Genomic DNA, 12,939 nt, shown 5'->3' with positions numbered 1-12,939 from the left:
GATCAGCTGCACCAGAACATCAGGTGTGTTTAACAAGTCTTTAGAGCTTTGAAAAGCTTGTTCCTGTTCTTTGTTCCATTTCTCAACAGTTTGTGGAACGGAGCCGACCTTGTTGCCAAGTTGGGAAGGAACTTGTAGCAGTTTAACAGTCCCAGGAACGATTTTAACTCTGACATTTGCAGGTGCTGGAGCGTCTTGGATTGCTTAGACTTTTTTACACACTAGATGTAATCCCTGTGGATCCACTCGGTACCCTAGATACTCCACTTCATCCTGAAGAAAGATGCACTTATTTCTCCGGAGACGTAATCCAGCTTTTTTTTAGTGATCAGCCTTGTCCACCCCACTGACCAAAATATCATCCAGACAACACAGACGAAGGGCTTTAGCCTGGATCACATCCAACTTGATCAGATTTGTTTTTACTGCATTCCCATAAACAATATTACCATAATCTAACGCTGACCGGACCATAGATCTATACATCATTAGCAAAGTGGTTTTGTCTGTCCCCCAGTTACTACCAGAAAGACCCCACATTATATTAATTATTTGTATTACATTTATCTGCCACTTCCCCAATGTGTACTCTCCATGTCATCTTTTCATCAAGATGGACCCCAAACATTTTAATGATTTCCATTCCAACCATTTCCAGTGCTTTGTCCTCCAGCAGCAGGCCTACATTTACCATCTTTCTTTTCCCCCCAAAAAACATTCACTTTGATTTCTCCACAGAAATGTTAAGACCCCACTGGCTTCCCCATCCCATAATACTAGTCAATGCCCTTTGCAACTTATTAAAAACTTATCTGACATTCCTCCCTCTCTTCCACACAGCCCCATCATCCGCAAACAGCCCCACTCCTACATTTATAAAAATATCGTTGACTATCACATTAAACAGAACTGCACTAATTACACTCCATTGGGGTGTGCCATTTGCTCTGACTCTGACTTGAACACTATGGTCTTGTAAAAATGCCCTGATCCAATTTAAAGTGCAACCTCGAATGCCTGCATCATACAGTTTAATGATCAGCCCCGCCCTCCACAGCATGTCAAAGGCCTTCTCAATATCCAAGAACACAGCAACAAGAACCTCTTGCATATGCTTTTTAATGTCACAGTCTAGAGATAATATTGACTCCATGGTGCTTCTCCCCTTCCTAAAGCAGTTCTGATAGGGGACAAACCAGTTCTACAACTTATAGACGAGTCTTTCTGTCACCATCCTCTCCATGATCTTACAAAGGACTGATGTAAGAGCTATGGGCCTATGTGAACCTGCTTTCTTTACCTCCTTTCCTGGTCCTGGTTTCAAAATGGGGATAACCACAGCCTGCATCAAAGCATCCGGAACACGCCCTTCTGCCCACACATTATTTACCAATGTAAGAACTTCCAGCAGTACATCCTCTTTTTGGTTTCAAAAAATGTCATACATCAGCTCATCTTTTCCTGGAGCAGTTGGACCGCCCCTATTTATAGCCTTCACCAGCTCTTTCATGGAGAAAAATAAATTAATAGGATGAGAATTATCCATTTATTAGGCCCGAGTGCGAAAGTGCGCACATAGTGCGCACGAAATCGAGCGCGAAGCGCTCGCCCACTTCCAAACACTCACTAACGCACTCCTTCACTCATGCACCCCCCGTGCATACTAATTAGTAGTAGGAAAATGGAACATTACCGTTGTAAACGGGCGAAGCCCGTGCAAAAGTGCGCACTAAACGAGCACTTTACATATAAAGCACTCATTTGCCCTAAGTAGCTCACGAATACGTTCCCCATCTCTTGCATGTTCCGTGCATATAAGCATGTAATGCAAAAATTGAACATTATTACTGTATAGAGGGCCAAAAGCACAAAGTGGGCGGAGCCCACTCAAAATTAACGAAAGTACCCGTCAGTGACCAGGGACCCACACCATGGAAAATGTATAGTTTATGATATTTGAAAAATGGGAAACATTGTTTTCGCATCGGAATATTATTCTTCTTTCTTTCTTCTTCTTCTTCTTTCTTTCTTTCTTCCTTTCTTCTCGGGACCAACCCCCCTATTTTTCACCCAGTGAACATTGACGAAACGTCACAAAAATTTGCACACCTCTAAAAATCGTGCCTCTCTACATTCTGGCTATTTCCCTTTTCAAAAATAAAAAAATTGGCGCGTCAGCGCCCCCAAATGTACCAAAAATGCATTGAGAGATAGGAAATGACCCCAAAAAAATCTGATCGTAGAATCATGAAATTTGGCGCAGAGGTAGATGGTGATAAGAGAAGTAAAAAATATTATTACAGCAACGCCGTCCACCCAACCAAATGTCGGCCATATTGGTTAAAAAATGGCTAAGCAGGACTGGAGTTTTTCCAAACGTCGTACTTTTACGAACTCCTCCCAGGGCGTTGGCTCTAAAAGGCTGAAATTTGGTGAAAATGGTACTGAGGAGTGGGACATCAAAAGTTATTCAAATTACATTGATACCTGTCACGGTCTCTGAGCGGCGAAGCCGCAAACTTTAGCTAGAATTTCAGAAATCTCCCAAATTTAACATTTCTGCCGTTTGCGCAGATAAAGTCCGAATTGCGTCAAATTAGAATCAGTTGTTAAACTCTTTGCGCTAAACGTACTTGAAGTGAAATAAATTAATTTGTCACCACAGCGCCCCCTACAGATTTTATATGGAGGTTAAATGTTTAGTTTTGCGAAATTTTATGAAATTTGACACACAACTCAATTTTGGCCCCATCAAAAAAGTCAATGAGACCCATGCCATAATTGTTATGGTTTTGCCGTAGCGATGACCAAAACCTCCCATGTTATTCCAATGGGGAAATCGCCAGAACATGTTTACACTTTAGACTTTCACAAACTCCTCCCAGGGCGTTAGCCCTATTAACCTGAAATTTGGTGAGACTCATCTTCAGGGGTGGACCATCAAAAGTGATCCACATTTTATTCAAAGAGTCACGGTGTCTGTGCGGCAAAGCCGCACATTTTGCCAAGAATTCAAAATAAAATAGCTTTTTGATGGTAAAACAAAGGGGAGAAGATGTGACAGCGTCACAGATTCAGCAGTAGGCGTAATAAAAGGACAATTGGGGCGCGTTAGCGCCCCCTCCTCTTGCGGCGTGGCGGCGGCGTGGCGAGGGCCGATCATTGCCGCTTGCGGCTATATTTACCCCTATTTTTATTTCAAGTTTGTACCGCTGATTATCCAACATTGTCTTCCTCCTACTGACCAGTCATTCCCAACACGTTTTAACAGACTACTTTACAAAACAGTGAGGGTCTGGGATCCAACCCAGTCGCTCCAATTTCCAAAGGGAGTGATTGACAGGCGGATTAACCAATCAGACAAACGCATTGTCCGTTCGGGTCTAAACAAACATGGAGGATTACGAGGAAAGAATAAAAATAACACAGACTGAGAAACGTTGCCGACTTCTGCTGAGTCAACAAGTGACGCACTAAACTCTGTAAATCTGAGGTAAATGAAGTGATATATTTTGTTCCGAAAATATTTGAGAGATGTGACACAAAGTCTTCCGCATATGAGAGACACGTGACACAAAGTCTTCTGCATGTGAGAGACACGTGACACAAAGTCTTCCGCATGTGAGAGACACGTGACACAAAGTCTTCTGCATGTGAGAGACACGTGACACAAAGTCTTCTGCATGTGAGAGACACGTGACACAAAGTCTTCTGCATGTGAGAGACACGTGACACAAATTAGCGGCGGTGGTTGGACCCTTCTGCATTTGAACATAATGTGGGAGGGACTGGCTGGTCAGGTAAACTGATCCCTGCATCACCCAAGTTTGCTCCACTGTGGACTAGCTGAAAAGCTCAGGCTAAAAGAACTGCCTTCTGCCTATCGGTGACTGCTACAAATCCATCACTTTATAAAACCAGAATAGATCTCATGCGTTTAATCCCTGCCAACTGAAGTTTCGAAACTTCTGTTTCCGCACCCATCTTACCACAGTATTTCCTCCAACATGCTTTCTTTGCACTCTTAATGACTCTCCTTGCAACACCTCTTATATTGTACTGCATTTTGCTCAATTGGCTGCCTCCTTAGTCTCTTGCTTTATTCCTATTTCTAATTGCCTCGCTACACTCCTTGTTCCACCATGGCACACATACCCTTTCTTTTGGGCCTTTCCTTTCTGGAATATATAACTGAACATTACAAGCAATAATTTCACTCAAACTGTTGTTCCACTCATCTACTGCACCTTCATTAACCTTATCTAGGTCTTTGCAACATGCCTCTACAAATGTATCCCACTTTGTTCTACTAAAATCTAAAAGCCAACGCCAGACTAAACCTCATCAATATGGGGAAATGGTCACTACCTATGGTGTACCCCTCCAAGGTGTCCCACCTTTCCCTTCTAGCCGGCTGAGCTGAAGCTAATGACAAATCTATACCCGACACATTCCGTTCTCATATCAAACTTAGTAGGTCTATTGTCATTAAACATCCCTTCACCATTAGAGTCCTTGTCCCTACTTCCCTACAATGGATTGTGCCCCCACCCAAACTACCGGACACTCGACTGCCTCCATCACCACCTCCAAATCTCCAAAACATAAGTTCAAACATGGGCTATAAAAGTTTACAACACTCACCCTTCGCTGGCTTCCCCTCCCGACCTGTCATCACAAACCTTCCATACACCCTCATACCCAGGAATAACAAAAGCTAGACATGATTTCAGCCGAGTCTCCTGAAATGAAGGTGTTCTGGGAAAACGGACATACCCAGGAATTTACCTACCTCCTTAGCTATCATAGCTTCAATTGCTGACAACGCACTAACCTGACAGGCAGCCCACAATATTTCAACAAGGAATGCCAAAAAGGATGTTTTATCCACAATCAGCGAGTTTTCTGGAATTTTAACTCCTATTGAAGAGCTTGTCGCCACAAGAGGGCGGGCCGTCTCGGGCCTATTAGTTACACTGACTCACTTAACAGCTTCCGTATAAATAATATTTTCTTGCACTTTGATTGCCTCAACCTGTTGAGCTCTCGTGACATAGCCACAACCACGAAAGGCAGCCATGAAGTGAAATGTGGCAGTTGCAACATTTCACGTCATCATTATTACATTGCACACCCTGGTCCTGGTTAGGCTCAGGGATGTGACTTTTTACTGCTTTTGGGCTACAGTATTACAGAAAATCAAGATATTCCCATTGGACAGAATGTTTGCATGGAGGAAGTCACCTATCTTGCCCTTAATAGTTGAGGAAAGTTTCAAAGGGTTAGGGGCTCTATCTGAACCATCTTTAAACGTCATGATTTCTTTAAACTCTTCATCACCATTTGGGGCCAACGTGGTCACCCTAACCTCCGCTACTAGTCTCGGTCTCTCTCTCTCTTCTTCCCACCCTGGGAGCTTTCTCCCCTCCTCTGAGGTCCTCAGAGTCCGAGATGGTTCATATGACACTAACATGTCTGAGATGTACTTTGGTGCTAGGCCATGGAGAGACTTGTACACAAGCAGAGCTGCTTTAAAGTCTCTTCTCTGAGCCACAGGGGGCAGTGCAGAGACCTGAGAACAGGACTAATGTGATGGTACTTCCTGGTTCTGGTCAGGACCTCGAGCAGCAGCGTTTTACAGCTCGTTTGGAGAGGTCAGTGAACAGGCCGTTACAGTCTAACCTACTGGAGACAAACGCATGGATAAGTCTCTCCAAATCTGGGTTAGACACTATATTTCTGATTTTAGATTGAAGTTCTCAATGTAGTGTAGTCCTCTCGGTGCACACTCTTTGGACAGCCATGTGTTCAACTGAAGCTAAACTTGTTAATCTTCCTGTCGATGTTTGGAAGAGATCCACTTATGAATGTTTGGATTTCCGTTTTATCAAGCACGTCGAATAACTTAATAAAGAGTCTGTTTCCCTTCATCTTCCGGACATGTCACTGGGCTCAGATATGTTGTTAAAACTTTAAAACATATTCCTAAAATTCTTGGTTTACTTAAAAAAGTCATATCCAAAAATGTTTGGAAGACACAAACTTATTAGCAAAAATAAATAAGGAAAGCATCTATAACAAGCTGGAGCAGTCAGGAAAGCGTCTGTACTCTTCGGAAGCAGGAAATAAATTAACTAAAAAACAACAATTCTAAATTGAACATTTAATTTTCAAATGGAAAATTGGGTCTAAAAATGTCCATAGGTTTTATCTGTCTATGTTGATATTTTCCTGGCAGAGTGGCATGTAAATCCATTTTTGAGGGACCAATATTGAGCAATCTTTAAATATTTTTTCTCAGGGTAGTCACCCAAATAGCCAGGACAGAAGGGTCCTGGCTAAATTCACATCTATGCTGGACCATGAGTGTCGCCCCCTGCAGGACACTCTGTCCGCTCTAGCGAGCAGCTTCAGTGAGGGACTGATCCACCCTTGCTGTGTGAAGGAAAGGTTTCGCCGATCTTTCCTTCCTGCTGCTGTCAGACTCTACAGCAAACACTGCTAGCCCTGAACATGTGCAATACTGATGTAACCATGTGCAATACCATCATATACATGTGCAATACTGAATGAACCATGTGCAATACCTGTAAATAAGAGTGTTCTATTTTGTTTTTCTATACGGTTTACTTACCTGCTAATAGTATTACCTAGTCTTGTGCTAGCTATTTTTACTTTATTTTATTTTGTTTTAATTTTATTCTATTATCATTATTTTATTATTGTTATCTTTATTTTTATTTATTTATCTATTTTATTTTATTTCCCCCCTCCATTCCCTATTAAGATAGGAGAGGAGTTTTGTTAATAAGAGTTTTTGTTGTTGTTGTTGTTCATAAGAGTTCTTTTAAGAGTGTGTTTTGAAACTTCCTATAATCTGTCCTTTCCTCCTGTTCTACTGTGTTGTAACAACGAAATTTCCCCTTGTGTGGATATTAAAGGATTATCTTATCTTATCTTAAATAAGAACTCAATGAACTCCATTATTTGCACATTGTTATTGTGAGTGTTTTCCTCTTTACATTGACAGTTCTATAGAGCCTTCCTGGCCCTAATCACGCTGCTTTGTAGTTGGTTGCCCATGTTTCTGAGCAAAGTGACCGTGTTTCTGAGCAAAGTGAGTGCGGTCCCTCTCCAGCCTCACGCTCGCGCCGTGACTCCAGCCAATGAGAGCCGGAGTGTGTGCGGTGTAAAGCCCGCGTGCCCCGCGTCACTGCGCAGTGCGCACACGGAGCCAGTTTAAACCCGGAGCGGAGTGACCTTTTCTCGGCTTCAGTCCGAGTCTCCGCCGGTCCCACCGACACCGTTCCAGCCTCAGACATGAACAACTTAGTGGGAGATGAAGTCGGGTAAGACGCGTTTATTCACGCGCATTACACACGCGCACACTCATTGTAAATGCAGTGATTTAAACTTCGCCTACTCTTGTCTGGCATTTGACAGCTAACGTGAAGCGCTTCAGACAGAGCTATGCTAGCCTGCGTTATCCCGGGGACAGAGGGACAAGTAGCTAAACTTGTCCCAAGTGGCTGAGCGGACGGTGACAGTGCGCGGTGTCCCGGACACAGACACTTTGACTCTTTATTCTGCTCCTGAGCTCAAAGCCGAGCTGTGCGGATGTGGACTGACCTCCTACACTTATATTTCAGTTAGCTCCTGCGCTAGGCTAGCCTAGCCTCGGTTTGCCGTAAATGTCTCTTGACTTGTGCCGAATGAGGACGTTTAGCGGGCACCGCTGAAGGATGCTGCGTCCCGCAGCCTCACACCGCGCTTCGCCTCCTGCTCCTCTGCGTGACCGGACACTGCTCCTTTGCGTGACCGGACACTGCTCCTCTGCGTGACCGGACACGGATGTGCACTGGGACTGTTTAAAGTCCCGTCTAACTCCTCGTCCCTCTCCGCGCCTCAACGCGCTGTCTCCCGCTGCGGAGGATGGAATCTGAGCGGCGGGACGTCCTGAGATCACAACGCTTGAACCGGACACGCACACGCACACGCACACGCACACGCACACGGACACGGACACGGACACTGACACTGACACTGACACTGACACTGACACTGACACGGACACTGACACTGACACTGACACTGACACTGACACTGACACGGACACGGACACGGACACGGACACGGACACGGACACGGACACTGACACTGACACTGACACTGACACTGACACTGACACTGACACTGACACTGACACTGACACTGACACTGACACTGACACTGACACGCGCACGGGCACGCGCACGGGCACGGACACGGGCACGCGCACGCGCACGCGCACGGGCACGGGCACGCACACGGACACGCACACGGACACGCACACGGACACGCACACGGACACTGACACGCAGACGCAGAGAGACACGCAGATGGACATTACCTTGACTCGCTTTAGAGGTCGGCTTTAGGGTCGTTGTTCTGCTGGGTCTGAACCATGTGCGTGAGTCGCGCTGTTTGTCAGAAAAGCTTTTGAAGTTGAGCTTGTGTTTACCAAGGTTAATGTGTCAAACCTGTGACATAAAGACTTGAGCAACTTCCTCTTACTTTCCTGTGCCTAGTGTCCTAGTGATAACATCGTTACTTTCCTGTGCCTAGTGTCCTAGTGATAACATCGTTACTTTCCTGTGACCAGTGTCCTAGTGATAACATCGTTACTTTCCTGTGCCTAGTGTCCTAGTGATAACATCGTTACTTTCCTGTGACCAGTGTCCTAGTGATAACATTGTTACTTTCCTGTGACCAGTGTCCTAGTGATAACATCGTTACTTTCCTGTGCCTAGTGTCCTAGTGATAACATCGTTACTTTCCTGTGACCAGTGTCCTAGTGATAACATCGTTACTTTCCTGTGCCTAGTGTCCTAGTGATAACATCGTTACTTTCCTGTGACCAGTGTCCTAGTGATAACATCGTTACTTTCCTGTGACCAGTGTCCTAGTGATAACATCGTTACTTTCCTGTGCCTAGTGTCCTAGTGATAACATCGTTACTTTCCTGTGACCAGTGTCCTAGTGATAACATCGTTACTTTCCTGTGCCTAGTGTCCTAGTGATAACATCGTTACTTTCCTGTGCCTAGTGTCCTAGTGATAACATCGTTACTTTCCTGTGCCTAGTGTCCTAGTGATAACATCGTTACTTTCCTGTGACCAGTGTCCTAGTGATAACATCGTTACTTTCCTGTGCCTAGTGTCCTAGTGATAACATCGTTACTTTCCTGTGCCTAGTGTCCTAGTGATAACATCGTTACTTTCCTGTGACCAGTGTCCTAGTGATAACATCGTTACCTTCCTGTGCCTAGTGTCCTAGTGATAACATCGTTACTTTCCTGTGACCAGTGTCCTAGTGATAACTTTGTTACTTTCCTGTGACCAGTGTCCTAGTGATAACATCGTTACTTTCCTGTGCCTAGTGTCCTAGTGATAACATCGTTACTTTCCTGTGACCAGTGTCCTAGTGATAACATCGTTACTTTCCTGTGACCAGTGTCCTAGTGATAACATTGTTACTTTCCTGTGACCAGTGTCCTAGTGATAACATCGTTACTTTCCTGTGCCTAGTGTCCTAGTGATAACATGGTCCCAGTCCTTTTAAAACAAGCGTAATAGCATTATGTCTCATTCATTTCTCTTTTCAGGAAACTTTTTGTTGGAGGCTTGGACTGGAGTACAACACAAGGTGAGCTCATCACTGCTTTAGTTCCAGTGGTTGTCTGTCTTGTCAGTTGCACCCGAAAATAATGAGTTTGTTAAAATGTCATTTTTCTAGTGTAGAGCGCTTGACTCCATGAAATATACTGAAATATATATTCATACATTTATTAGTCGCTATTGGTGGGTTTGACATCACAACATGCTTTGAACCATGAGCAATAATTTATATTGTTAAAATGCATTTAATCCAAGAAGATTGTAGTGGGAGTCTAGTCACTAATAGAAATAATGAGATTAAACATGAGTTTAACTTTTTGATATTTCACAGCAATGTAATATAATGTAATTAACAGGGACTTTTGGCTCTTGTCTCTCATCTGAGTGTAGGACATCACATTCTAGAATCTGAAAACAACCAATTGTTGTTTTTGGAGATTTGCAAAGTAAGAATATGTAACGTATCATCTCTCATTTAAAACGATAAACTAATACCTCAAAAGGAAACCGAAACATCCAGTGTAATCTCCAATAACAATACTATAAAGTCATATTTTTGCTCTTTTGAGGATCATTTTATGGTCCATTGACGTTTTGTGTGATACTTCAATCTCAGACGTTTCAGACACATTGAACACATTCTGATGAGGTGTGAAAATATCCTCTGAATATTCTTCTCAATATTCCTCATGATACTCAAAACTACCCAGCCATGAGAGGATGGTGTGCGGTTTGTTGTTGGGACTTGCTCTGGTCTCTGGGGACCTTTTCAGACCTGCAGCACTGAGCCTGGACTGGGCCTTTTATAACTAATAGTCCACTGTGCAAGACCCTATTGTAACTAAGGGTATAAAGAATTATAAAAAGAGTCCGTTGATCTCTAATTTTGAGTGAATACCCCAAGAGAAAATATTAAAATACAGCTCAGTAGTGCCGACCAGAAAAATCGATTTACATGACAGAAACGGGAGCTCTGACTGGAAAAATATCTACGTAGCAGACAAAACTTGACATAAAAGATAGGTCACGTCAGAGCATGTAAAGACTGATATGACTCCGCCCTGAAATGCATTACGCCAATGGAGGACCCGTCCTAAACCACACAGGGCGTCGGCCATTTTGGTTCAAACTTGACATGACCAAAATCCTGTCCCTGTAGTTTAACCAGGGTTTTTATCTTATTGTCTCCAAACTGAGACATCATCAGGTCAAACGCTGTTGAATCATATGCATAGGTCTCAGGGTGTGGTCATAACGAGCAATTTTCAAACCAGAAAAAAAATCCATCCTTGTAACTTGTTTAAACATGTTTGTATCTGGAGGCATTTTGACGGCCCTGTGTGCTACCTCCTTCTGTTGCCTTAACCTTTCTTTAGAATTATTGACAAATCTTTATCAGGAACGAAAAGCCAAATAATTCAGAGATTCCATTTGTCATTTAAATTGATAGGTCTTTCTAAAAGTCAAAGTGGGTTGCCAGTAACAAAGTCTTTTAGTTTTTTCGCATATTCGTATCCGGAGGTTGGACCAATCTTATTAAGGAAATGCATCACACATTAGATATCGCCGTTTTGGGTTTGGTAAAAAAAAATCGATCTCATCAATTGTTACAACACAGAATTTTTTTGATTGTCTAATTTTGGTTCCAAGTACAGAGTGAACAAGAAAGAGACCAATCACAGCCCTGTCTCAAACCTGCCTCAAGAATCTTTAATTATGTTTTTTATTAAAGGGGAAATATTACGCATTATTTGTATTGTTATTAGACTCTAAACATGCTCTTGAGGACCGGAATTTGGCATCTTATGTTTTAGGACAAACAAAAAAAAAATCTATATTTATAACAAACAAATTACATTTGGATTTCTGCTGTTTGCCATTGGACTAGCTGAGTTTTGGCACCATATACTGGCTGCAGAGGGTATTAGACACTAGGGCTGGGTATTGCCAAGACACTCACGCTACGATACGTATCCCGATACAGGGGTCACAATACGATACGTATCTCGATACTTGTATATTCCGATACAATTCCCTCATTACGATACGTATCCCAATACATTTGAAAAAAAAGGGTCTTAAAAATTTACCAAATGTGTAATATTTTTACTCTGAATAAGAAAATGTATGAAATTTCATGTTTACCCACAAAGCACTTATTTATAAACCCATTATGCATCCAACTGATCCAAATAGAGATATATGGAACACATTCTAGTAAAGTATTGTCATGGTCTTCGGCACAGAGGAGCTTCTGATCAGGTCCACAGCTCCTTCTCACCTCGGCCGAGAGGAGCAGCACAAACAGCTGATCAAAAGTACTACTCCACCTCGTTTAAAGCCTATTGGGCACAAAAAAAAATAATATATATATCTATAGTGTGCCTCAGTATCGATACGCGTATCAATATTTTGAACACAGCCCTATTAGACACAGTTAATCAAAAATATTTCAACACACGTTTCAAGCTGGCTTGTCACTTCGGGGCAGTACGCAGTTGTACTGATCGTGATTAAATGGAAAAAGGGAGAGTCTGGCGATAATTTATGGACTTAAAACGGCAGAGAAGATTTTCGGAGCCACAGATCGAAAAAACGCCTTTTATTACAAAAGGTGTTTTTTTCATTGTCATCTAAGATAGTGGTATACAAGCAATATATATACCATCTGACATATTATCAGATGTTCAGATGTTTGACGGATCTATCAGATTGACCACGCCTGTCTCCGTGTGGTGGTCTCTGGAGAAATGAGTCCCATGTATGGTGAGGAACATAAGTATTTGAAAACCCTGCGGTTTTGCAAGTTCTCCCACTTAAAAATTGTAGAGGGGTCTGAAATTTTCATCGTAGGTGCATTTCCACTGTGAGAAAATAATCTAAACATTTTTACAATTTCCAAACTAATTCATTTGTATGTTATTGCTGCAAATATTTGAACACCGTAGAAAAAGCAATGTTGATATTTGTTACAGAAGCCTTTGTTAACAATTACAGAGGTCAAACATTTCCTTGTCCAGGTTTGCACACACTCGAGCAGGATTTTTTGCCCACTCTTCCAGACAGATCTTCTCTAGATCAGTTAGGTTTTGGGGCTGTCGTTAAGCAACAGGGAGTTTCAGCTACATCCAAATATTTTCTATGGGATTTATAGTCTGAAGACTGGCTAAGCCACTCCAGAACCTGCTTCTCATGGGACATTCCTTGGTTATCCTGCCCTTTCCGTGGTCATTGTCATGTTGGAAGACTCAGCCACGACCCATCTTCAATGCTCTGACTGAGG

The 12,939-nt window shown here is 42.8% G+C and overlaps 1 protein-coding gene across 5 annotated transcripts in view; it reads left to right on the top strand.

The window, feature by feature from the left end:
- Window positions 1-7,213: 7,213 nt before the first annotated feature.
- The window catches only part of dazap1 (DAZ associated protein 1), a 78,391-nt gene continuing 72,665 nt past the window's right edge, over window positions 7,214-12,939 (top strand). For all 5 annotated transcript variants that reach the window (XM_072439487.1, XM_072439489.1, XM_072439484.1 and 2 more), the window contains exons 1-2: window positions 7,214-7,349; window positions 9,644-9,684. In XM_072439487.1, coding sequence (XP_072295588.1) covers window positions 7,321-7,349; window positions 9,644-9,684 — 70 coding nt within the window. In that variant the 5' untranslated portion in view covers window positions 7,214-7,320. The remainder of the gene's footprint in view (window positions 7,350-9,643; window positions 9,685-12,939) is intronic.

Source organism: Eucyclogobius newberryi, unplaced genomic scaffold (assembly GCF_026437365.1).
Source record: "Eucyclogobius newberryi isolate DKJ021-1_F unplaced genomic scaffold, fEucNew1.0.hap1 SCAF_9, whole genome shotgun sequence".
Classification (NCBI taxonomy): Eukaryota; Metazoa; Chordata; class Actinopteri; order Gobiiformes; family Gobiidae; genus Eucyclogobius; species Eucyclogobius newberryi.
This window is presented reverse-complemented; position numbering and strand designations above follow the sequence as displayed.